Raw genomic sequence first — 27664 nt, forward strand, 5'->3', positions numbered from 1 at the left:
TTCAAGATGCAAAAGAAACAAGTATTGCTGGATGCATATTACCTAAGTGATGCTGAAAGATCTCACAGACCACATTGTCCAAGAGCTGAGGTAGTGCCTGTTGCCCTGTTCTGGGAGGTCTTCAGACAACAGGCAAGACAGGGCCTTGGGTGTTTTACAGCAAGTTCCTTCTCTCCCTTCCAGTGGATCCGTAACACATGCATCTGGTGCTGAACTATAACCATGTTCAAATACAAGGAACACAGTGTAAGACAGCTGCAGTCAGTGGAACCTAAAGAAATTCAGAAATAAATGGGAAGAAAAGGAACTGCGGAGCAGGTGGAATTGGTCACTTACCCACTAGTGCCCTCCAGTGGCTCACACAGCAACTCAAGGAATTTAAGAACGTATTTCAGAGGTCAAGACACCACAATTGTTTCACTAATGGACAGAAATGAAAATGCTGACATCTGGATGTCAAATAGCTCTTTTTACAATTTAAGTTCTTGCATGCCAATCTCGTATCTGCTATCATTACATGCCACATCCATAAAAACCTACGCTCCATCAAGCGAATAAAATATTAATCACAAGCCATGTAAATGAGACAACAGAAACCAAAGAGATTCCCAAGACAAAAATGTTTATTTGTACTAACTCTTGAAGTGGGTAAACATTCACAACCTTTAAACAAAACCAGTACACATCTAGGGCAAGTTGAGTATATATCATTAGAAGATAATGCCTTCCTTAGTAATTAATATTCATAACTCAAGAATTAGCTACAGATTTACACCCCCTTACAACACCTTACACAGGGGTTATGTTTTCAGTAAGACCATTCCAGTACGAGGCAAAACAGTGTTTGTAGAACAGGATTCTAATTATTCAGTTCTACTGTCCTATCAGTCTTTTAATGAGCAGTATATATTAGTAGGGGAAAAATAACTAGTGCCAAGCTGAACTTTCTCAAGCACTGAAAAGCAAATACAAATGGTGAAGCAGATATAGAAATTTAAATAAATTATTTCAGTTACTGAAACCTCATTTTTTGTCTGAAAAGAACAAGAATATGATTACAAACTGGAGGAAAGAATTCCATAAAAACCTTTTCTCTGGATTTGCCTTAGAATAGGCTTTTGTACAAAACAATTAAGATTTGGGGGTTTCAGTGGTATAATAAAGTGGAATAATAAAGAAATAATTTTAAAATATATATTAATTTACCACATTTAGCTCATATAGCCCTTTATATATCTTACAAAATGCTACTGTTTTACATACTGCATGTAAAAAAAAAGTTTTATATATATGTATATATACACATACAAAGGCAAAGCCAATCAGCTTGGTATTAAAAAAACAACACAAAGCATAAGCAGACACACTGAAAGTTATGCAGTAATGAGAAGTGTATGCTCCACCTGTGCGTTAGTGTAACAGTGCTTCCAATCTTAAAGCATCCTTCTAATTGTCTAAGCAGAGTAGTTACTCTGAGTCAGCAATATCAGTTTATTTCCTCAACTGCCACAAACATTTGATGTTACTTAACTTCTGGCCATCTGTTATATTTAGCACTAAATTAGAAATAAGGCAAAATAACTTTTCACATCCCTGAATATCTGAAGACATTCACAAGATCTTCCAAAAAATTAATACAAAACATTACAGGAGCACAAGAAATGGTACCCCTGAGCTGAAGCAGCTTCCTGTCTATACAAAGCTGCCCCAATGCTCGCCGATTTCCGAGTAATCCAGGCTACTTAAGGAAGTATGACAATTATTCCCAGGTGTCCCCTTTGTTTTAGCAAGTTTTGAATGACGACTTCAAGCTTCAGGATGGGTTTGTGCTTACAACTTCTGGCCTAAAAACATCACTGAGAGCAATAAACCACAGTTCTGATACTGCTCAGAGGTTTGGAGCGGGTATTCAGAGTGGATGGGCATCCTTGTTGAGCTCCATAAATCTCCATGCTAACCCCTGTCTCCCAGCTTCAAGAATGAGTCCACTCTTTATGCGCCTAGTATATATTTTACAAAAAAATTTAGTTTAGTATACAAGAAAAGCAAAATAGTTTTATCTATCTTCTCTTGCATCAATCTCTTTAAAAAAAAAAAAACAAAACCAAAAAACCTAACCAAGCCAGACCCACTCTCAAATTCCATAAAATCACAAATTTTTCAATAAGAAATAAAATTAACCTGTCTGATTAAAGCAAAAGTGCCTTAAAAACCCCTCACTGAGATACCTGGGGAATAAGAGACAGATGCCTTTGAGAAGCTTTCTAGGCGACTGGTCGTAAAGGACTTGATCCAGCACCCATTCAAGTTTTGTCCAGTGAAACAGTAACTTCAGAATTCAACATTTCTCTGGGGAGGCTGGTTCAGGACTACTGTCCAGCTGACATGTCAGCAGGCACTGAAATGAATGCAGTCATTGTACTGGCACATAACACTTTTGACAACACAAATATGATCTACCAGGGAATTCCCCAAACATTCCTGGAGTTGTGTGGAGTGCAACACTTTGTAGCTGATGGTTAAGCTAGAAACACTACACAATAATTCTGAACAGTGGATACTCAAGCGTATCCTTCCTCACCCACCAAACACCACCAGTGAAGAATGAACACAGGTACAACACTAAAATGAATCCCAGGCTCCAGGGTTCAGAAACCTCAGGTCAGTATCCCCCATCTGTTTGAGGAAATAGGTTTCTAGAAGAGTCTAACTCCTGGGAACAGTAAGGGAGAAACAGAGAAATACAAAAATGCCAGGATTAAAAAACAGAAGGGGAGGTAATGATCCCCCTCTAGCACATTCCCTTTAAAACAGTAATTAAAAACTTTAAATTCACTTCGAAATCTGTTTCAAAATAGTCTGACAGTTTAAAGACTTTCAAAAAATCAAAATATTCTTAACCAGAGTTCATTAAAATATCCCTGTAGCCCCCCTAAATAACCGCTACCACTTGTTTTGCATTAATATTGCTTAAACTGGTATAATCATAAGCATGCAAAATGTTAACATTTCACTATGTGCACAGAACAAAACCAAGTTCTAATAGAAAGACTCCTAAAATTTCAAGGCTGTTTACAGGCTTGATTCAGTCTCCATCAAAACCAGTGGGATTCTTCCCACAATGTCCAGTGGATTTTGGACTACGTCTTGATAAGAGACAACAAAACATTGTGTTTTATGGTGTAGGAACACACACAAAGTACACTTGTGTATATACACTAGATATTTAGTGCAACTCTTGCATTGTGTGTCTTAAAACAGTTCTATTTTAGCCAGTAGAACGACAATCATGAAGCCAACACTGCATCCTATGTCAAACTAGGCTGTATAACAAAACCCAATACCCATTCAGAGACATTCATGTTACTGTTGCCTAGTGAGCAGCTTGGAACACAGCTTAACCATACATCCACTTGAATCCAGATACAAATTCGAGAGGCAGAAAACTGCATTAGTGCGGCGGCCTGATTGATTTTATATGTGCTCCGGATGACTTTGAAGGCAGGATATCATCTCTTTGACAGGCTTCCCTTCATAGCAGATTTGATACACAGCAGTGAATAGCGGAAACCTGAGAAAACACAGTGGGGAAAGCAAAGGCAGAGTAACTTTATTCTGTAACATTTTCTTAAGTAGAAGAAAAAAAATGGGGTGAGGAGAGGGAGGGAAAAGAGGCAGGCTGAAAAATCAATTTCTTTTAGCATTTGTCAAGTGCTAATGCTGGGCTGAAAAGCACTGGGTAAATACAGAACCTACATGCATCTCTAAATTGAGTCACTCACAGAAGCCTAGCTAGCTATAATGGAGCCTGCAACATTCATTAAGTATGGCACAACCATTAAGTGATCTAAAAAACTAAAAAATTAAAAACACTCAAATCCTTTCTTGATAATCTTACAGCAGTACTCATCTATGGTTAAAAAGGATGACTGGCACATCAGTCATGTATTATCTCTGAGCAATAATTCAATGATACAATTGCAGAATATGACATAAAGAGACATAAAGAAGAAATTGAAGGTCAAGTTTTTAATAAGAGTCCAAAATTAAACATGGATTTTGAAACGCTAAATTATATCTCTTCTTTTTTAAATTGTCCATGTTTCCAACAACCTCCAAATTATTCAGGCTTCTCTGATAACCTGAAGGCTCATTACAACCAAGCTGCTTTACAGAAATTTATATTTGCTTTCTGTTCATCCTGGAGCGAGTGAGCCAGACAAGACCAGTTTTCACAGCCTGGTGAATTTCAGGGATTAATTATCTGTTCACCAAAATAAATATGCTGTTTCAGTGTAGCCTTTTATATTGATAAATTCTGACCATACTACATTATTTTGACTGAAATAAAAAATAAGGAGCATTAGAGATGGTGAAGTAGTTAATTTCTCAGTGGTTCAGAACAGATCTGGACTAGGACTTTCTCTTTAGGGAAGTGGTCCCATCAGTCACTCTAAAGCTTTAGCCGTAATGCACAGATATGGTATTGAACAGAAACCCCAACCAGTGCTGAGCACCATACATGCTTGTCCATACACTCCGCTATCATGTGTTACACTAAGGTAACTCCTGCATTCTCAGGGGCAGATACAGGATTTGTACTTAGCTGAATGCAGTATTTTGCATTACTTGGGGAGCCGGGGGGTGGGGAAGTGGAGGAGTAGATGTGGTTGTGAATTTAGCCCATCATTTCTATAGCTTCTTTTACAAGTGTTCAATTACAAAAATGAAATTCTACATTTTTACCTGAAACATTTTAATGTCCTGCTATGAAACACATGTCCATTTATCTTCATTTATTTTTGTGGAAAACCAGACAAAAATAGCAGCAATAGCAAAAACTATTTCAGGTCAATCCATGCAGGAAAAAAAAAGGTTTTACACAAAGATTTATTAACAAGCTTTAGTTATCACTCTGTATAATATACTGGACTGACAGAGGGGCTGAACTTGTTTTTACCATAAAAACTGAAATGCAGGCACTACAACAAAAATTGTTATTCTTATGTGAGAGGTGGCCACAAAACATGTGAACCTTCCGAAGCAAAAGCAAGTTTCACACAGCTTTAAATACAGTACTGGCAGTTACTTCTCAGTGAAGAGGTACCACTACCACAAACCACATCTTGATACATATGTCTTGCTGTTCATCACAGAGGACGTTACCCTGCTGTGCACGGGTCTGCCACACTTCTCACGGGGAAAGCAGAACCAAGGCCGACTGCAGGCTCAGGGCCAGCAAACTCCAAATGCCTCTTCTAGCTGAACACATTAAGAGGGCTAGTTCTACAGCTGCTGAAACGAACAGACAGACTGCACTGTAAGTATCAATAGGCATCAACCCTGCTACGAAGGCTCTTCTGCTGAACTTTGACTTTTGCCTATTTTTGTGTAGCCTTGGGACTCTTTGTAGGATGAGAGTATCAGATTTTACTCTTACTAGACTCTTACCTCTTCACTTTGAAACCATGGCTGTTTTACTGAGTTTTGTATTGTAAAGCAAGTTTTTGAAAAAACACTTTGAAAGTTGCTTGCAAAAATCTTGTTAAAGGGGACCTTTTATGAAAAACTGAGACATATATGTTGATAAACAAAAGAGAAATTAGCAACTTTGTTTTCATATCTTTCATTAAAAACACAACCTAGAGTCTTCTATAATGCACTCTATTTGTTGTAAGATAGAATGGGGAAAAAAAACACCAGACAACAAAAAAACCAAACCCCAAAACACAGCATCCTCTCACATTTAGGGAATCACAAACAGCAAAGACTGAAGCCAACATTTTAATTGTTTTTTTCTGCAGTTAATTACTTATTTTTTAACATTATCTTTGGATGTAAGACACCTAGGTCTTTCTCTGCAGTGTACAGTAATTTAATGCAGCTGATCCATGAAAACTAGACTTTAAAAACAGCTTGGGGAAAAAAAAGTAACAAGGCTTGGCCTTCTGACTGGAAGTAATTTATTTTCTGATTTTACCTTCTCTACAGACAGGAACAGATAGACGCATCCCTTAATCTCACAAAGAGACAACGCTGTGTGGCTTTAGGAATCATACATTCTGACTCAAATACAAATGAGTAAGCCAGGACAACCTGCTTAATTTCACACCACAAAAAAACCCTGACCTACACAAGCAGATAGCATGTTTTATCCTACTGCAAACCGGAAGCCACATTAGGAAGGGAACTGCAGTATCTAAGCTAGAATCCACGTGGATAAAAGCAGCCACTGTATTCAGATGATCACCTATATACAGATACTCAATAACAAAGCTCCTCTCCTTGGAGTTAAGTAATGAATTAGCTAGTATGAAATGAGCTGTAGAGCCTCTTCACAAGTCTCTTCAGGAAGCTCTGCTTCTGTTTTCATGTATTTTATTCTTTTCACCTGTTAAAACACACTCACTGTGCTCTTCTGTGATAGCAGAAGGCACTAATACACTTGGCAAACAAGGGCATTCACAAATTTAACATCATACTATTTCTACAGCAATATTATTTAAGGTTCTATTCACTTCTGTGATTTTAACTGGGGATTAAGCTACTATTATTACAGTGATTTTCTTTTTGTCTATTACCTTCATGAAGATATCAATACAAAATATGAAGAAAGAATTACGGAGATAAAAAAGGGGTATGCGGAACTTGCTTTATCTGTTCTCACTTACTTTTCCAGCATTCCTTTCTGCTTGAGGATGCGATACACTTCTGCAGAAGTCTGCGGTCCTTGCAGTTTCTGACCATTCAGCATTTCTTGCTCCAATTCTTCAATAGACTAAACAAGAGGGAAACAAAGAAGGGAAGAAAATGAGAGTTATACTAGTTTTCATAAGCCTGATAACATCATCTGGATGGTAAAAAAAAAAGAATGTTACTGAGGGTTTTCCCTTTCTCAAAAGTTACCTTGAGTGAGCATACATAATATTCTCCTTCTTCAGTCTGCACTCCACACTTTTTATCTCTCCTGTGTTTGGTTTTTTTTTTAATCACCCCTCCTTTAACACTTTTATGCTCATTCTAGCCTTGTAACTCACTCAAAAATGTGAGGAAAGAGAAGGCTGGTCAGTACAGCTAGCATGTCTCAGGTAACTGTACTATTACGCCAACAAACCAGGACTGCTAGTACTTGCAACAATGGATTTCTCCCAGTGAATAAAGGTACCTTTCCAGTTTTAACGAATGCTTCTGCTACACGTCGATTCCGGCCACCGTAACATGTTGTGATGAGGTCAGCAACTCCACAGCTTTCCAGGAAAGTGGCAGTAGACACTTGTCCTTTGCAAAAAAGTCTGGCAAAGGCAATCATCTCCATTAGGCCAAGGCGAATAACGGCAGCTTTGGTATTGTCACCACAGCACAGGCCATCACAGAACCCAGCTCCTACAGCTACTATATTCTAACGAGAAGGAAAAAACCCACAAATGGGAAATGAGTCAATTATTGCTTACAGAATCCTAGAAGACCCCAAAAGACAGAGTGCAGATTCATTAAGAACCGGAGTAAGACTAGTTTGTTGGTTTGGCTTTTTTGTTGGTTTTTTGCTTTGGAGATTTTGATGTCTATGGGATAACCTTTAAAAAAAAGGAAGAAAGAAAAAAAAAAGATGACAAGTCTTGCGTTACTAAGTATTCCCAAGAATAAAAGCCTAGTTAAAGCTTTGGAACAATCTGCCCCAGAGGCTGTGGAGCTGTTATTATTGACTATCTTTAAGAACAAACAGGTTACCCTATTACTCAAGCAAGGTTTTATCTAGATTGAGCTGTTCTTGTCCTGAAGTAGGAGTAGAGTTAGACTGACATCCCACGGCCCTTTTATCCATATTTTCTTTATGATTAAAGTAATACTGAAGCTAAGAAACACTGACTGACTTCTGTGCTGATATGCTAAGGGACCAAATTCAGCCAAGCTAATAGTATTAAGTATGCAGAGTTCCTATAACAATAATAATTAGTCAAGGATTCCCAGAAGGTTCATGACATGGAAAGACCTGTCCTATGCAAAAAAAGTTCTGGTGTTTTTTGTCCTTAGACCTGGTGACAGCCTTCTACAAAGAATGTGCTGTTTATTCATGAATAATCAGCTATACAGTCCCTTCTTTGGTTTATGAACATTGAAATAAGTTGAGAGGTGTTTCAGTGAAGTGACTATAAAAGCTGTTTTCCAGCCTGGGAGTCAGAGACTAGCCATGGTTAGTTTGTCCCTACCAAAAAAAACCCCAAACAAAACCTACCAAAACCCAAAACACTCCTAAAAGGCGGCATTCTGACTTACTAATGAAACAAATTAAGGAAGCAACTTTTGCATGCAACAGCAGCAGCAGTGACCTTAACAGAAACCACAGGAGAACCAACATTATAGCACCTAATGTAGCACCCAATGCAGGGAAAAAACCCAGCAAACAAAACACACCAACTTTAACTGTTGCTGAAGAAACAGCAACTGCTCGATGTTACTAATGAAAGCAACAAGCTGACTAACAGCTCGGGTTTTGGGGGGTTTCTTGGACTGTAAGAACCAAAACCTGCAGGCAGCCACAGTGCTGTGTGGCCAGCCATAGCTAGGTGACTGAATCAAATAAGGTCGGAGGATGAGCCATTGCTTTTTGAGCAACTAGCTGAGGTCTAAAAGTGACCTTAAAAATTGCAGACATATATCTCAACATCAGACCTGAAGCAGCAAAAGACAATCAAGCTTTTAAAACTGGTAATTCAGATGAAGGTACCTTTTCATCAGATGCCTCTCCCAGAGCAACCTCCAATATTTGTTCATTTGGTGGCAAAGCAAGAGGAAGTCAAACAGGTACTTAAGAAGTTTTCAGATGGGATAACCCATTTAAACTGAATTTACACATACATTAAGTCTGCAAATGTTTAGCACTCAGCTAAAAACAAAAACATTTTTGAACAACCTCTGGGCTTTTTCCATGTACTTGACCGCTCCAGCACTAAAGCTTCCCCTTCCCTCCAACTTTGCCTGCTTTGACTTTCCTTTCCACTTTGAAGCAGCCTACCTTGTCATAATTTACAGTATGATTTTGCCTATGGTAGTTTATTGTCTACTTCTACACTTTTTCAGTGTTTGTCTTTGGAGCAATAGAAGTATTGTTTTAAGCAAGTCATACCAAGGCTAATTACTTCTGAGGAAATGGGGTGGGGGAGAAGGGAAGTTTTGAGCCTTAACTCTAAAACACTAAGCACCTTTTGTACAATGTCCCCATTGTATGTTCTTATACACGGTTTGCAAATAATGAGGAAACAATACGACTGATTATGCTCTAGAACACATACCCATGCCTAGGAGACTGTTCTACATAATGCTTAGGCCACAACTATGAATTTACAAGGTCTACTATCTGGTTTCATTGAAAACCTTGAAGAAGCTATGACAACTCTCTTATGTCTAACAAACTGTAGAGAACTGAGTTTTACCACATTGAAAGTTACACCTTACTGAAAAATGAGCCACTCCTAAAAAACCAACCAAACCGAAACAAAAAATCTCACAAAACTTGAGACTGAGTCATCTTTCAGTCCAAAACAAGGTGAAAACAGGCAGCTTGGTACTTGAAATCCCTGGGTGCAGGCACTAAGCCGAGTTTGTTTCAGGAAGATGCATAAGCAAAACACAGATTAACACGCAAGACCCTAATGGCATTAGCACTACAGCAGTCCTCTGAGAAGCAGACTGGAGGGGGAGAATCACGCATCTATCTGGTGAAGACATCTTTCTGTATCTGATATGGTCGATCCTGAACGCTGCCATTGCCAAAGCTTACACCTGAAGTTACAAGAGTTTCTGCAAATGCAATGGGTATACACACCTGTGCAAGAGGAGAAAGCCCACATTTCTGTGAGCTCAAAGATGTTTGCACACACAACATGGGGGTCCGAGAGCCCAGTAAGGAAGGACAGTTTTAGCCTGCAGACAAACCTGTGGTTTCAAAGGTTCAAAAATACTGTCACAACAACCCTGAAATGACTGCAACACGATGTTTCTCTTGGCCTGATGGATTCAGAGCTCTCAAAACCACTTCACGGTTGAGCAAACATATTTCCCCCATTTCCACATTAGCAGCTTTTTATATTAAAGCATGCATCCTGTAAGCAAGATGCACAGGGTGTTTTCATATTGCATATGGTCTTAAGCTACTATAATACTTTGCACTAACATGCAAGTCTTTAGCTGGTCTGGTACCCAGAAGCTGGCATCTCCCCCAGTCCTAGTTATTCTAGAACATGAGCAAGGACTGGATTCAGTTATTTTATTACCAGGATAGTGAAGCTATGCTCCAGAAAAGGTATGTTGACACCTGGGAGTGCTCACAGTAAGTGTCAGAATAAATGAGAAAAAGTGCCTTTTACTTGCATGTGACTTGCTGCAAACATGCCAAAGCTCACAAATGCAAGGCCAACAGATGACCCGGAAACCAAGGCTAACTAGTCTGCAGACTTGGCTGACAGATTGTTCTCTTACACAGTCAGTGCTCAGAAATATCCAATTTACAGTCCCATTCTGTTTACACTAAGTTCATGGAGTGCTCATGAGGACAACTTCAGGTGCTATTTCTGAGACAACCATCCCCTCTCCATAATCAAATGGATCATTAGAGAACTAAGCAGAAACGTTAATTCACCTGGGATGCCCAGCCTTCCTTGAGGCAGTGTCACAGCTCAGCACAGCCTGCTTTCCCTCTTGCTTACATGAAGTTGGAGAAGCTCCTTGCTTCATATCATGGGTGAGAGAGGTCAAATGAAGACTTAACAAATCAAAGACAGTATCAGCAGGACTGTCAGAGAGGTTAGGCATAAACTGTTTGCTTGCTCCTGGCAAACTTGGATGTAAATAATGGATTTCATTTCCACTTAATCTCAGGAAAGAGTAATTACCATCATCAGCTTCTACAATACCTAGACTGACTGTCCAACAGTGACTGCCATAAACACACTTTGCAAGTAACAGTGCTAGGTTACATAACCTGGTAAACAATAGATCATCATTATACCTCTTACTTCTTTGCTTAAGGCTAAGCTGGAGCCATAGGATTTAGAGGTGGGCCTGAAGCAACCTGAAAGGTAAGCACAGCTTGCTCTTTCTTCCTACAGTAACTGTTACATCTGTCTTGGTTCTTCCCTGCTGCCACTTGAGGGCTTTTAACTCTCCAGATCCCAGAACATATACCTCAGGCAGCTGGAACATGGCCATTTTGCCATATCCAGAGATAAGATTCTAACTTCTGCATCCCTCACACTAGCCCCAGCACTGCTGCCCTGGGTAAATGATTCCAGTACAGTTTACACCCAAGAATGCAGCTAGCAATGTACACTGCCTCTCAGGCATGCTGCTTGGTTCACGTACCAGCTCAGTCTTGCTTCACATCTGTGCTGTTCGATTGTCAGATCACACACTGACACAGGCGCTAAGGACACCTCAGAGGTGATAACCTTGGGTCTGTCCCACTCTGCAGTATCACATCCATCAGCATCCAGAAGCACATCTATATGTATGCACAGCTGCATGTACTGCTCTTACAGAGGTGTCATAACCTTTAGGCACTTCCTAGGAAGTGCCCCTTCACCACCTGGCAAACGGCTGCTGGAACTTGTAGGTGGCCTTGGGTCAGGCTGGCCATAAAGCCAACCGGACACCTTGAAACTGAACCATCCAAATTTGAAGTTTGTTGATTTCTGACCTCAACCCTTAGAAAAGATCAACAAATAAATGTGAAATGTGCTTTAGTCCTCAAAATAACAAAATCCTGATAGAGAAGAACATGCCAAGGGCTTTTTGTTCCTACAGCCAACAAGTTATTGTAGACAGCAGCTCTTTCTCAGTATCATCAGATTTTATAAAGTGACTGCCATTGCCTATTCAGCCAGTCTCCAAGCTGACACAAGACAGCAGTTCACTGCGCTCATTTCTATATTTCAGTACATCTCCATCAACCCACTGTCACAAAAATAAATACAGTAAATGAAGTGGATATTCAATTTATATATATATATATATAAATAGCAATCAAGCACGTTCTTTCACGATCACACAGCTGCAATACTTACTATTACAGTCTGAATTCAAATATGCTTCACAAAAATTTCAGACCTAAAATTATCAGACCACTCTACGATACCCTTCTGCATTTTTTCCCAGCCTTTAGGCAACCATCCAAATTAAAAACCTTCCCTGCTTAGAAAGGCTTGCAGAAATAAAAAGCAAGGTAAGTACAGCCTTTTAACAAGATCTAGTTTATTATGCTAGTATCCTTTTCCCAAGCTACTATTTATAGAAAAATGCAGAAGCTGTGAGAATATACTATTTCTCATAGCATACTATTTCTCATCCTTTAAATACCAATACAGAAGTTGGCTTTACTAGTTCCACATCCAAAAGTCTGGACTGGCATGTCTGCCTGCTTACTTCTGTCCTCCAAGCTGTAGTTTGCAGTAACACTGCTGACATTTTGAATTGGCACTCCTACAGAAAGAAAGTAGAACCTTTCTTTTTATACCTGTCTGTTCACACAACACAGTACTGTCATCTTCTGAAACTGAAATCTCCTCCTTCCAGCAACTTAATGCTCATTTTTACTATTCTTTCGTGAAGTAACTTTCCAAGTTCAATAAAGTAACTGTCCGCTGACGGAAGCTACACTTTAGATTTTTCCCTAAAAACAATCACATGAAAAGATGCTTATTTTTTACTTTTTTTTAGTTGCAAAGATTATCAGATTAATCATCTAAAGGCACAGTGTTACCCTTAGCAAACAATTCTTCTAATAAGAATGTATGACTTCTAAGAAAAAAAGCTCAAGTTTCACTATTTCACCATTCACACCGGAGCTTTGCATAGGCAATAAAAACATACCCATCAGTTTAATTTTAGCTTCTTAATTTTCTTTCAAAGGCATACATGCTCACAATGCATTAATAAAATTTTACAGTGTTAGAGTTAAAAACAGCTCAGGAAATCATTTACATACTGTCAGCACAACATTTAGAATTAAACTAGAAAGGGTTTTAATTGAAAAATTACTTTTAAAAATACAATTTTAATGAAGTTTTATTTGAGATTAAGGAAGAGTTGCATGTTTCAAAAACATTACCAATACTAGCATGACAGATCTATGCCACTTTATAGCAGTTCGTGCCTTGTAAGCAGTCAAGAAATCCACAGTATTTCTAAACAAATTAATCAATCTTTAATTTGCTTTTTGTTTAGAGCTCATACCATGCATTTCTTTGGAAGTCTCAATCTAGTTAACAAAATACACTGCAATCAAAACCAAATGACCAGAGCACACAGAATGTATACAGCTTTTTAGAAATGCAACTAGAGACTTCAGTCTGCAGAATGAACGATAAGTAAGGAAGCAGGAGGAAGGAACAAAACAAGGCTACAAAGAAAATACACAAGTTTCACCTCAGTATCTTTCCAGGTCAAGAACAACAATTTATTTACTTTCTTCTACACTTCCAAACAGATACTGGTATCTTGTCTGTCTTGGATCTTTACAGTGGAGTTTGAATACTAGCTGCTCAGTTTGATGGGCGCACTCATCTCTAGTGCCCTTTCATGAGATTTGTCTGGAACAAAAATTACCCTGGATAGAACACCTCTGTCAAGCAAGAATTTAAAGCTAGCCAGAAAACATCAGGCTGAGCAGATTTCAAAGAAAAATAAAACTGTAAAACTTTCTGAGTAATTTCATGGGTCTGTACACAGCAATTTATTTCCTGCTAACCTCTCACATAACCACAACGTTTTAAAGCAATGGCTGTGGAGCTCTGCAATCTTGAGAAATTGCTATAAAAACAGTAATTCCAAAGCATGTTACACCAAAGTGTATTCCATTAGCCCAGTGCACAGACCCATGACCTCCTTCTCAGGGCTTCCAGTATGACAGCTCTCAAAAGAAAATTATCAAGAAAAACAGTATGCCAAAAATGGCATTATAGTTATTAAGTTACTTCCCACTGAGCAGGAATCAGAACTCCTTAGCTTAAAGACATAACTCATTGGCGTGGTAGCTTTGCAAGTGAATGGTGTAGTTTACACATAATTTCAAAAGAGAAAACAAAGCAATACAAAATAATTATCCAGAACATAAAAATAAAAGAGCCAAGTTATCTACTAAACCACTACACCCATCAGAAATGCTTCTATGACAGATATCACATGTCAACTATGGTTCTGTTGGCCAGGGTGCCAAGCAACTAATGCCTTCCTTTCACAAACAGCCTGTAAATTAACTTGAAAAAAAATTAGCAGTAAGAACACATTTAAGCTAGGCTTTGCTTCCTGTCAGCATCAGTTTTGTTACCAAAAAAATTCCAGGTGAGTAACTGTCCCAAATAACTTTTTTCCTATCCAGGTCATTTCTCTATGTGGTTATCCACATGAACCTTATGCAGTGTATGTCCACAAAAGATGAAACTTAAGAGTGCTCATGTTGTGCAAGTCAATGAAAAGGGGAATAGTTTTGTCAACAAACACAATCAACTTCCTTCTCCCTTTCTTTTTGTGAACACACTGTTGTAAAAAGAAAAAGGGAACTAAAACAGATTTAGAAATATGTTGACCAGTTAAGATGAAATCAACACTTGTTTCATGACTATATGTAAGCCAAGTATAAGATGTAGAAAGAAGCTGGGAGATGGTGAGACAAGGGTCTAAAAGCCAACTCTCAGAACAAGCTGCTCCCTAATTTCCCATCTGTTTTTTCCGGAAACATTATGTAGCAGTTTTATGTATTATATAAAACACAATAAACTTAATTCTTCAAATGAAAATACCCTTTTTTCTTCAAGGATCACCATTCCAACTGTGTTCCAACTGCAGCCCCTGTTAATCTTACCTTCAGAGCACCACAAAGCTCAACTGTATCTGCATCGTCTACTACAGTTATTCGGAAGTTTGGAGTCTGCAGGAGTTCTTTGAAGAGAAGGCCATTTTCCACGATTTTGCTGCCTGTTGAGAGAGAGAAAGAAAGGCTAAAAAAATATGAATAATTGATGTGGGGTTTATTTAGCCTATCCTGTGCAAGCCAAAATACTTTAAAGCAGAGATAAGGCTGTTCTATCTTCATCCTAAACAGACTCCTGTCCTAAGTTAATAAGGACATGTCTACATCACACTTAAAAGCTCTGCACTGAGTTACTCTGGACTTCTTAATAATTCAGTGTCTGCTCAGCAACACATTCTAAATAACAATTCCATTAAATCTCTCTACTCTCTCTTTCCTTGATCATTCTCTTCAAAAAGAACAGTTAATAATAAAACAAAGGTAAATTCAAACTGTAGCAGGTGGAATTCTACCAATTATTTTAAGGCCTGCATTCCAGAAAAATACCTACTAATAAAGGCAGGTCAAGGATGCTTCATTAATTGAGCATGCTGCCACTGACAAATGTTTCTAAGCACCAAAAGTAATTCAACCATTCAAAAAATGTTCAATGAAAAAGCTACCTATGACAGGTTACAAAGCTAAAAACGCACAAACCTGTAAAAATTAACACTGAAAAAAATAACATGAACTCTTGCTATTATGTATGACTATCTGTATATATACACACATATGCCTATCTAGACACTGTGAAATCCAAGACTAGACACATCTTTGTGCTGCAAAGGTGTGCAGACGTCAACACAGAACTAAAACCACGGCTAGCTTTTGAGGAAACTAATTAATTTAAGAAATTAAAATAAGATATCAATAACTTATAAAAACCCCAAGCAGCCCTAACATGCATAAATACCATCTGTGACCGTAACATCTGAGCTGGAGTACAGGATATTTATCCATATAAAGCCATGCAGACCCAAGAAAAATCTTAGGCACAGTAATAAAATAAAGCAGTTTGTTATGTGGAGGGTGATAAAAAGCATGCTTAGTATTTCACCTGCTTAGGTCACAAGCCTAGCGAGACTAGGTAAAACCACACTCCTGCCTCTCCTTCTATTCCTGGTATTGTCCTAGCACTTCTGGAAGTGTAAACACTTTGGGAAATTCAACATTAAAATAAGAAGAACCTAACAGTTTCTGATAACAGCCAGCTAATGTTGAAAACAAAATTTGAGCTATTTGGTGTGCAACTGTGCGGACAGAAGCATGTTTTAAACAATGTTATTACTTGGAACAGTACCTATTGTGGTTTCACAGAACTTCTCTGCTGCCACCTCATTGGCAATGTTAGCTCCCATCAGCACACTGATGTCTATTCCCATCTTCTCTCGAATAATGTCAGAGATCAGTTTGAGTCCCTCTGGGCCTTCATCTATTCCCTGCAGCCAACATTAAACAGAATTACTAGAGAGTCGTTTGTTAGACACAGTAGAGAAGAAAGCACATGACAATTAGTCTTGTCCAAAGGTGAGCAGTGCAACAAAGCCTATTCAGATAAAGACCAAAGATCACACTACTGGTGAAACCTTTGCTGTTGTGACCTCTCCAAGCTGTCTTCTTTTCAGAGGAGGCAGCACCTTAAGAATTAGGACTAAAGTCTAGATGATGGAAACAGCTGCTATTCCATGTTCAGTCTAAGACCTGATTGTAAGAAGTGCTGAATATTCACCTTTGTTAGTTCAGAATCTCAGTCGCTTATCATCAGTGTATCCTTACTAAACCCACTGAAGCATCACAAATTCATCACTTGTGAATCAGACCTCCACTTGGATTTGAAGTTGCACCAAAACTCACAAAATGGCACCCTAAAAACTTGGTTTGTGAAGAGGTATCTAACTGAAATATCAGAGACTGATTCCTCTGCATATAACATTGACAACAGTTTACACATAGAAACAGTTTAATAATTTTGAATCCTACTATAAATAGAACAGCCGTTCACAGGTATGCAGAAAGCTGAACAACTAAGAAAAAATTAACTTCTAAGGATATTTACAATGCATTCTTTACAAAGTGTGAAAGTAGGGGCAGAAACAGGACCTTAGAAATGATCACCCCAGAGATTAATGCTGCAATGGAGAAGAGAGTCTGGTACCTTGGATTACCTGAACCAAGAACTCCAAATGACACCACTTTCTTCTCACAAAACCCTTTTCTCCTAGCCTGCTAAATGCAGACTACTTTTGAATTTTTTAGAACAGGGGCATGGCGGACAAGCTACTGAATCAGTCTCTTTCCCACAGTATACCAACTTTTATATAGTACTATTTGTTAATGTTGGGGATTTGGTACTTTTGTGGATTGCTAATTTTGAATTATGACTTAAAGGCAAAAAGGCAGTGTGCTCCTCTACTACTTCTAGATACACATATACACACGCTTGGATGTTGCCAGTAGTGACGTTTCAGGCAGGCAGTAATTGGCATTTCCACTGATCAGAGGTGCCCTACCTTGAGCAACGTGGTACAATCAAGAGACATGCAGAAATGCCTGTATAAAACCAGCAGATTAAACTAGCCCTTGCATTTCTGCATTATTTTTCAATCTGTACCACTTAATGCACAGCTCTGTTTTCTCATCTTTAATGAGCCATACAGAAAGAATCTGAAAGTAATCATGCATATACACATTGCATTTTTCCCTCACAGCATCAAAAATGTCCCTGCAAAATAACTGGAAGGTCTTTCTCCCTAAGTAGGCAATTAATAAACAGCAAAGCATGCACACATTGGGAACAACTCCAAAAACGTGAATACGTACACAAAAATTATTCATCAAACTGAAAGATCAGAGAGGCTTAGGTGCAAAATTCAGCTCCAATATGAAACAAATGCAGCTTCTGACAAAGTCAAGGGGACCTGCACCTGCTTCTCATAGAGCTAAATCCAATACTGAATGATAGATGACAAAAGAAAAATCAAACACCCCTCCCTCCCCCTAAAACCAAGACTCCAACATGGGAATTTCCACTGGGAAGCCATGATCCCCAGGCAATGCAAGTCCAATTCTATGTTTTTATCACTTGCATCCTAACGTGCCTGCCAGAGCAATCCCTGGGGCCCATATACAGGTAGATGAAAATGAGGTTGATGTTGAGTCTGCCTGAAGAGTAATTTGAATGACCTCCACCTACTCTGCTTCGTGTGCTCGCTGCCATACCACATTATAAGCTGTATTATAATTCCTCTCCCCACATCCACACAATGGTTTCTTCGGCTTTCATAGACATCAGTGATCAGAACTTATGTAAAGCAACACAGCTGCAAATATTTCAATGGGAATGCAGATTAACCAGTAGACAAACATAGACAAATGTCTTTATTTCCCGAAGACTCAGTTTTATTATCAGATTTTAGTTTCTGCTTGAAGATTAGACTATCAAAAAAAAAAAGATAAAAGAAAAAAACTACAAGATGACACTGCTAACTTGCCAAGCAATTTAGAAATCACAGAAACAAGACGTCCCACTGATGGTATTTTTCAGAGCAGAACTCCACTTTTAACTGCCAAAGTTAATACAAGCCACTTTAACAGCATTACTGTTGAGCATGAGATCACTAAAATTATGACTTTGATGAAAACAGCATGCATAAAGAAACTGCAAAAGTAGAGGAAAGAATGCATTCCTGCCTCTACTACTTTGTTTCATTGCTGTGTTCAATCTCTGCCCTTTCTTCTTAAATTATACTTTTAATGATGCACAGTTAGACCTTTTCATAAAAGCTAACATCTACTTTGCATTCTCCCATACAAAAATTAAGGGGCCCCACACCATTTCTTTTGAAAGACCACCAACTGATGCAGTGTCACAAGGTGACAGTGGGAAGGTGCCTAGGAATCAACTCTGCTTTGTCCGGCAGGTGCCACTATTTTACCTACACTACACTACATGTGGGCTTTTTGTTTTGTTGGGTTTTTTTGTTTGATTTGGGTTTGGATTATTTATTCTTATTAAGATAAGTATCCCCACCCACCTTTTTTTTTTTTTTTTTTTTAAACATAGCCCTTAATCAACACTCCATTAAAGCACCAGTAATCAATACCCAGAGCAGTAATCCCAAGGGAATATAGGCCCATACTCTGAATTCAAATATGCTGAGATACATCCTCGTTTACTTCATCGATTTTCTTAGAGTTATTCCTGTCACTAAAGACATGAGAACATAAGCCACATTTAGCAAATTAAAGGAGAATAAAGTTTATCTTGAGCTTACAGAAGTAAGAAGCGTAAGTGTGCAACTTCAAAGCAATAAACTTAAGGGCACCTAGGACAGTTGTCTGGCTTTGATACTATGCATTCAGCTCTTCTACATTGCCTTATTTTACCCTTCTACAATATGAGAATTTTTTTCAAAAAATGGAGCAAGTGCACTTGGGAAGCATTACCTTTTAATACACATCAGCAATATATCAGGTCAGCACTCACAAAACAATACAGATTTGATGGGCTTAGATAGCCAAACTATACAGACAAGTTTGCAGTAAGTAGTGATAGGGTTTTTTTGTTCTTTCTGAGCACAGATCCATAAACACATCATTTTCCAGAAAGGACAGTAAACAAGTGAAATGCATGCTGAGAAAATGGCCTACTTGCAACCAAGTACAATGCAACAATAAACCAGAGTGTTTCAGACCTTGCGGGAATAGCTTATTCTTTGCAGCTAAACACACAAACAGGGTGCGGGGGAAGCTCATCCACATTTAAAAATTCTCCTGCCACCAAAACTACAAACACTCGAGTGAAAACAATTCCTGCACCTCTGCACTCTCTGATTTCCTATGCTCAAACTGTCTTTTTGGGCCATGCTGAACAAGTTCCTTTGTTGAAACATAATATTTGACATGAACAAGAGCACTATCCTCAGTCACATGAAATTCTCTCAGTTCTTAAAATGATCAACTCTGTGTGTGGGGTGTGGATTAACAATCAAAGCATTATGCTTGTGCTCTGTTCTTCATCTAATGATGTGTTTGGAAACAACAAATCAAAGATTGGAAAGCTTGGTGATGCAAAACATATTCACTCCCACATTCTTTTCAAAAGTCTTGTCAACAGCCTCATTCTCCTCTTCCTGCAAGCACTAGCCTAAAATAAAACACCACATAACAATCCACTAATGACAAATTCCAATCTTACATCTAGAAAGGTTTAATGGAACTATCAAGTGAATAATTCAAAGAGATTTTTCATACCAAACTATCAAGCCATCTTGTTCTAGAAGACCCCATGACACATTCTCAGTTATTAATGCACAGTGTTTATTATACCTTTATGAGTGTTATACCAAGAGCTTTCTTGGGTACTCGTCCTGTGATTTCATCGCAGACTTTATGAATGAACTGATGAGGAATGACAAAAACCAGCAAGTCTGCATCCTGTACAGCTTCGTTAAGGTTTGGAACAGCAACCTGTGTAGTTATGGGAGAGAAAGGCCACATAACTTCTTTAAAATAACACTACAAATAAATGTTATTTAATAAGCAAAAGCACATTTTGGTCTTATACTGAATGCTACAAACTACTGTGCTCAATCACTGAAAATAAGCAGTAACATAAACTTCCCAGAAAAGCAAAATAATTTAAGCTTTCAAACAAGTTATGTCTTGAAAGGGGCATCTTTGCAACCCCCAGCATGGTTAGTGCAACGAAAATTCAAAATGTTCTGTAACATTCAAACAAGTATTTCTACTTGAGTAAGAAAATATGAAGTAAGAAGCTGCCTTCTCTTTGATAAAATAACACCACTATTTGATAAATTATTGCATGCACAAGTTTCTTTCCCTAGTTCCTTATACATTCAAATTTCTTCTGCAGGCCACTTACACCTGTTCAGCTTATATTCTCTTTTTCTGTACTCACAGATTTTGTGTACCCTTTAAGAAGGTGACCTACTTTGAAGTCACTTGCCAGACTCCACTTTTCCTAACACTTGATGACCACCTTAAAATAACACTCAGACTTAAAATGCAGCAATAAGCTCAACCTATCGATAAAGAGAACAAATTTGAACATGCAGGTAGTGGACAGCAGAAAGACTACACTTGCTGAAGGCTAGGGAAATGGATTTCAGCATTGTCGTTAAAGAGAAAATTGCAATGCACAGCAATTCACATTTTTTCTGCCCAAAATATCTACTGAATTGTCAGCTGCTGTAGCCTCTTCCTATAATGTTTTTGGGGCAAGAGCCAGCACCTGCCCACCCACCATCATGATACACCAACACAAAATACATGTGGAGTCCCACTGTTCTGCCCTCACAATGCTACATCTAACATGCTGATCTGACTGCACATAGGTGAAATGCAACTGAGAACATAAATTGCACATGGCTTGCAGTCTGCTTGATAAATGCTCAACGCTCTAGTTCTCATCCTGTAATACTTTCTAAGAGTTTCAGAGAACTTGAAATCCCTTCAATTCTCACTGACCAGCCAGCTCCCTTCCAAAGCTGAAGCCAAACCTTTGTTTAATGGGCAGGGCCAGAGCTGTAAATCTGCTCCTCGTTTTCATATTTTCTCTTTGATACAGAACCTTAAGTAACATGAAGACAATGGGGGGGGGGGGGGGGGAGGGGGAAGAGTTAGGAGACTACAGTGTGTTGGACTTACCTACCTGCATAATTGCATAATTTCACTTGTTCAAATCTCTGATCTCATTGGTAAAACAGCATAGTCTGAATTCTTACAAAACCTAAAGATGTTAGGGTTTATAGATTTATAGGTTTCTATAGAAAACAAATTTCTACCTCTGTTCACAGCATGAACAATATATTCCCTTCACTCCATAACTAGAATTTAGCTTCTGAGCCTTACCACATTATCTGGCAGCTTGTATCCAGGGAGATATTTTACATTTTCATGTTCATTATTTATGATATCAGTCAGTTTTCTCCCATTAACGTTCTCCTCGAAGACCCACATCTTCACTGTGGAAGCAAACTTTTGCAATTTTTTTACATTATTGCCTATTATTTTGGCAACTGCAGAACCCCTGCAGGAAAGAAAAAAAAAAATTCTAAAAAAATTATGATTTTGTTCCAGAAGAAAGAGACTGTCTTTAAAAAAAACCAGAAATTCACAGGTTATCGAACCAGTTACGTGTAGCATTTTTGATCTACTAAAACAAGTGGAAAAATATACCAGTCATTCATACCTGCTGATTTCTCTCAAATGTATCTAGAGTAGGTTTGACTGAAGCATTTACTGAAAATGTCCTTACTTATTTTGACTGCTTATTGGCTATCCACTTAAGAGTCTGGGTTATTGTATTTCCAAAATCAAATGGATTAAGAAATGGAATCCTTTCTTAAACAGTGGTAAAAGTGATATACTCAATTTTAAAAAATGGGTAATTTTCACCTTTAAGAAATGGGAAGCTTTCTTTGCTAAGATGACTGACCTATCAATTGCTGTACAATACTGATATGCATTTAAAGCCAAGAAACATTTATATCTTGCATAAGTTATAAACTTCATGGTTATGCTGCCAACATCACAGAACTTAACTGTCGCCAACAGCATCCTCTGAGTTTGTAGGCAGACAATTCCATTACTGTTAGACTCATTTTCTCCCCAAGAGCACACAGTAAAACCTGTAGGATGGTGATCAATTTTACTACTAAAATCTCTAAGCAACAATGAAATTAATCAGAATTACTGAAGTTGCATGCAAGAAGAGGAACAAATGCAACATTGCCTTCCATTCCTAGCCTGAATGCTACGTGGAAGAAAAAGCTGCAATTTTATAAAACCTGTTAAACCTAACTTTCTTTCCTGAGACAAAGAAATAATTACTGATAACCTATGAAGCAGGCAAAAAAAAATATTTAGAAAGATGCAATAAAAATACAAAGTCACTGGTCTGAAGGCATGTGCATGTGTGGAAACTGCACACTTTACTAGGAGGTAAGAACACATCCAGTTATGCTTACTCCCCTAAATTTCTTATGGACATTGCTTGTAATAAAACTCATAGCTGGGAACTAAACCAAATAAGATTCATTCTGCTCCAAGAGCTTTTAATATGGCACAACTCATTGTGCTGCATTGAAGATGTGCTGTCACAGGCCTAAGGTCACTTTTCTAAGTAGTAGCAGGAAAAAACTGCAGTATCCTAAGCAGACCTCTTTCAGTTAAACCACGAAACTATGTCTTAAAAGACTGGAATTTATTTCTCTAACAGCATTTAACACACTACAAAGTCCCCTGGGTTCAGCAGGTGACACAAAAGCCACAATTGTCAGCCATCTCTCATCAAGCTCATATTCTAGATCTGCATGCACACAGAGTGGTTTCCACTACAATGGTAGACAACTCACCAGCTCAACCCCCAAATTTCTGATCCACACAAACAGTATGAATCACAGTCAACACAACACAGGTATGTGTTCCTCAGAAAGTGCTTTGAATTCCTTGAACAAAAGCACATTTACTACTGCAGATACAAGGTCTGGATCCCAGCAAATCACTGTCTTCAGTTCTGAACTTCACTACATATTCTGTGTACTTAGTGTTGAGAGAAAAAGAATAACTGATTCAGCAACTGTCCGTCTGGGATTTTCAAACAGCTTGCCAGCATAAAGTTTGGCAGCATGTACTACTTGAGTGCGACATTAATTCCATTACTATTTAACACTTCAATGCCTTAGCTGTCTTCTTTTTCAGTCTTTGAATGTAGTATTAAAAAAAGTAAAGATCTGCCTATTCTTAGCTCCTGAATTCAAGAAGATTCTCTCAACTGACCTCTCTGGTTCCTCATTCTCTGTCAGATTGCAACAACTGTTGTAGGACTGAATTAAGCAAGGTCAAACTGACACAGTTTAAGATTGCTCCATGCAAGGTGGAATACCAGATCCCACACCTGTTAATCCAACAAGCAAGCCTACATTCTTTTATGTGTCCTAATACAGCTCAGTGTGTACTCTCAAATAACTTAGTGGACTGTCTGGCTCATTTTGTATACTCCTGACACATCACAAGGCAAAGGAATGGGTGTTCTTGCCAATTTATTACCAGCAATAAATGTTCTAGTGTAAGCGAGATAGGTTGCAAGACTTGGTGTCTGCAGCAGCTCAGTTACACAAGAAAAACCACAGTGAAAGATTCCCTCATGAACCTTAACACTGACATGCTCTGAGGGATGGTTAATCCTATTCGAGTCAGACAAGGTAGTTGCATGCCAAGCAGCAGTTCTCTTCCTTGCAATGAGTGTCAAAGGTACGCCCAAATACAATCACACACACTTACTTAACACTTCTGCAGAACTGTATCTGACCCTCACTGAGCAAGAAGCACCCACTTTGTCTCCTACCTTTTACTGTTACACTTATCACAGTGGGTCTGCTTTCCGCTCATCACTTGAAAGGTAAAGCACAAAACATAGAAACTCCTGAACTTGCCCTGATAACAGCATCTGTGGAGGTCACAATATCCAAGGACAAATAATAGTTAACTCTAGCTCTACCACTTGTCCCTGTAAAATCATCTCAGCTATGCCACAAGTTTTACCTCCTATTTTTCTACAGCAAGTTCCTAGCCTTATGTCCTGGTAACTTCCCATTTCTTTACAAACTCTACAGTTTCTGCTCAAGTTGAGCAATCAGATTAATTAACAACTGGTTCTAGCAAAAGAAACAGGGATAAATTCTGGCTGTGCACACCTTGTTAACCTGCCCTGGAAGCACTGTCAGAAAAGCAGTCTATAGTACATATCCAGGGCAACGTTTGCAGCTTTTAACTGAATCTGGGCACTGTCCTTGCAAGGCACGTTCCTAAGGTGTACTCTCTTCACATTCAAGAAAGCTTATTTCATCCCCTATCTTAAAAGATCATAATACTATCACTTATCCCCCAGCTGAGCAACCCTTTAATGGGCAAGGCCAGCGAGGAGTACAGCTCCTGCTCTTTGCTGCCCAGCCATCTGTCCCAGCCCATGATCAGGTGTTGAGTGACCCCTGCCAAGTCAACTTCATTATTAAGGTGACCTTCCTCATAGTAAACTGACAAAACAAGTCTGACTGGAAGTAGTTTATCATCCAAGGTGATTAGCTCAACCCCTCCAATCGGTCAGTGCCAACCTCCTTTAGTGGTGTTTTTTTTCATCCCAGATATAGGTTAAAGGGCTGTGAGAAGGCAAAGGTGTCTGTACAGTTACTGGCACTTGTGGGACAGAATCATCTCACATAGAACCCCAAAACCCCAGTCTCCAAACTTCTAAAAATGCCAAACTCCACTCAATTCAACTACATCTATGCTTACAATTTAGGCGACACCAGTCACAGGCTCTGGTAATTCAGGTTTCAAAAATACATAACCCCAATATATCAGTAAGATGTATATAAATGCTTCAATTTCTTTCTATTTACCTGCTTTTGAGCATTAAATGCTTCCACTTTAGGACCACAGGCCCCAGGTCAAAAAGGCACTTACATACACAGAGGCAGACAAATCAAATTAAGTCCTGTTTAGTTCAATGGCTGCATATATTGTTTAATCACAGTGCTCTTTGCAGTCAGGGTCTGATGTCTGTCACCAGACCATCACTGTTCTTGGACTTTGCGGAAGAACTCACCTACCTCTCCAGGAATTACTGTTTTCAGAAATATTCAGGGGGCTGGGGGGAGAAGACGGGAGAGTGGTTGCACATCAAATCATTCATAATTTACGATTTTTTATTACTCTGGCTTCTGCTTTCCTGCCACAAAAAACCTGCCACCCTGCTATCACATATGAAATAAACAATCAGTTATTTGAATACTTTTACCCCCAAAAGAAAGAATAAAGCTGATGCCCAGTAATAGTATTATCTCTTTCTCTCAGCATCGCAGATATAGGTTATTTTGCCACCCAAATATCCATCGCATTAGGCAGAGGCTTTTCTTGTTATTAAACTGATCCAATGAGGCAAAACCAAAATATATATGCACGTGGTTATTGCTAGTAGGTAATACTTACAAAATCCTTTTGCTTCTGCAAGTATGTTTCACAGTGAACTAAATATAAATGCAGTCAAAACTTTTTTAAAAACTTTTTGCTAGATTTCATGTATGGAATAATAGCAACAATACTCCTAAAAGAGAGGCAGGTCTAACTGCATCATTTCCTTCTGACATATATTGCAATGCACAGTATCTCCCTGTTCATCGTACTAGCAAGCACAAGGAAAGCAAGAGATGCTGCACTGAAACGTCAGCCATTCCCTCAACAGGCCGTCACAAAGAAAAACATAACTTGGCAGTTGCTGATATTTTTAACTATGCAAAAGAGCACCAAAAGCCAATTGCACGGAGGCGGCAGGGGTTGAGCAACAAGTCCAAGATCATCTTGACAAAAGACTGTTAAGTTTTGTTTAAATAAAATGCAGTGCCTTGCCCTACACCAAACTCCCCTGAGTTTAGATTCGATGTCTTAAAACGCATTGTTATCAGAAATAACATAATACTTAGCATTAGTAATTGAAGTGACAAACTGAAGATATATTTACGTAACACACTGTAATTAACTTATTGTAACTAGGGACTGGGGGTAAAAACAGTGATGAGGAACAGCAGAGAAATCAAAGAAGCAAGATGAAGTATTATTAACATGCTACTCCTCTTGGAGAATGATTAGTAAATCTATTGCTTTCAGTGGACACAACAGTAAGTTTATTTAAGTCTAATTATAAACTAGCGATAGATGCAGTGGTAAAACCTTGTCTCAAGCCTTCAGTGTGCCTCAGCATAACCAATTTGAAAAAAGAAAAGGTATCACAAATAACCTAGCGTTTTGCGACTCTTCTTTAACTACTTTGGAAAACAGCTACACAAGAAACCCCGAACAACGCTTTTGGAGAGGAGCGGAGTCGTCAAGGAAGCCTACAGGCAGCGCTTAGCTAGCAATGACCTGCTGAAAAAAAAATTTAAAAAATGTTCAGCATCTTTAATGTCTGTGTCACCTGACATCGGACGAACCACATAACAAATACCAGGTTAAAAATATCTTAAAAACTTCTTCAGAGAACAGACGGATGCCTACAAGCACGCCAAAGCACGGTGCTCGATTCTGCCCCTTCCTCCTCCGTTTCCTTCAGGGCAGCGCCGCCGCCTCCGAGGGAGCCCGAGGGCCGGGGCAGCCCACCCGCACGGCACTGGAACGCCCCCAGAGTCCGCCACAGACCAAGCCCCGCTGGCAGCTGCCGGCGACACTGTGTTTCAACACCCGCACCGGGACCGTGGCCTCCGGGGCGCGGCTGCCCTCACCGCCGCCACCCCTGAGGGGGGAGCGCGGCCACGGCGCCAAACCCTCCGGCTGCGGGCCGGGGGCACGACGGCGCTGCGCGGGCAATCGACAGCAAGGCCCGGCCAGGCACCGCCTCAGGAAATATCAAGCCGGGGCCGCCGCTGAGGTGTTAACCCCCTCAGGGGCTGTCGCCGCACTCACCAGTTCCCCGAGCCCACGATGCAGACCTTGAGGGGCGCCGCGGAGAGCGCCATGGCAGCGCCACCCGCGCCCCGCCAATGGCCGCAGCGATGGGCTCCGTGAGGCGCCCGCCTCACGCTCCCCCGCCTCCGCCGTCAGGGGATCGCCCGCGCCTCCCTCCGCCCCTGCGGCTTGCCGGGAAGTGTAGTTCCGCCCTGAGCCGCTCACCGCTGCCCCTGGGCTGGCTCTGTGGAGGGGCTGAGGGTTAGTTAGCTAAGTTAGCCTCGCCCTCCGTGGCGGGAGCCCTCGGCCAAAATTGGCAGTGCCTCAGACACTGGGCCGTGTTGTTAGTTACCGTTTTCT

General features: G+C 39.5%; 1 protein-coding gene across 1 annotated transcript; it reads right to left on the reverse strand.

Annotated features, from left to right (window-relative positions):
* Positions 1-605: 605 nt before the first annotated feature.
* GPD1L (glycerol-3-phosphate dehydrogenase 1 like) lies at positions 606-27442 on the reverse strand. Its single transcript, XM_037385272.1, has 8 exons — positions 27323-27442; positions 21716-21893; positions 20171-20311; positions 16143-16281; positions 14855-14967; positions 7166-7399; positions 6672-6778; positions 606-3571 (listed from the first exon to the last, which is right to left on the reverse strand). The coding sequence occupies exons 1-8, from the start codon at positions 27373-27375 to the stop codon at positions 3475-3477; spliced, it is 1062 nt and encodes a 353-aa protein (XP_037241169.1). The 5' UTR covers positions 27376-27442; the 3' UTR covers positions 606-3474.
* Between the last annotated feature and the right edge of the window lie 222 nt (positions 27443-27664).

Source organism: Falco rusticolus, chromosome 4, assembly GCF_015220075.1.
Source record: "Falco rusticolus isolate bFalRus1 chromosome 4, bFalRus1.pri, whole genome shotgun sequence".
Taxonomy (NCBI): Eukaryota; Metazoa; Chordata; class Aves; order Falconiformes; family Falconidae; genus Falco; species Falco rusticolus.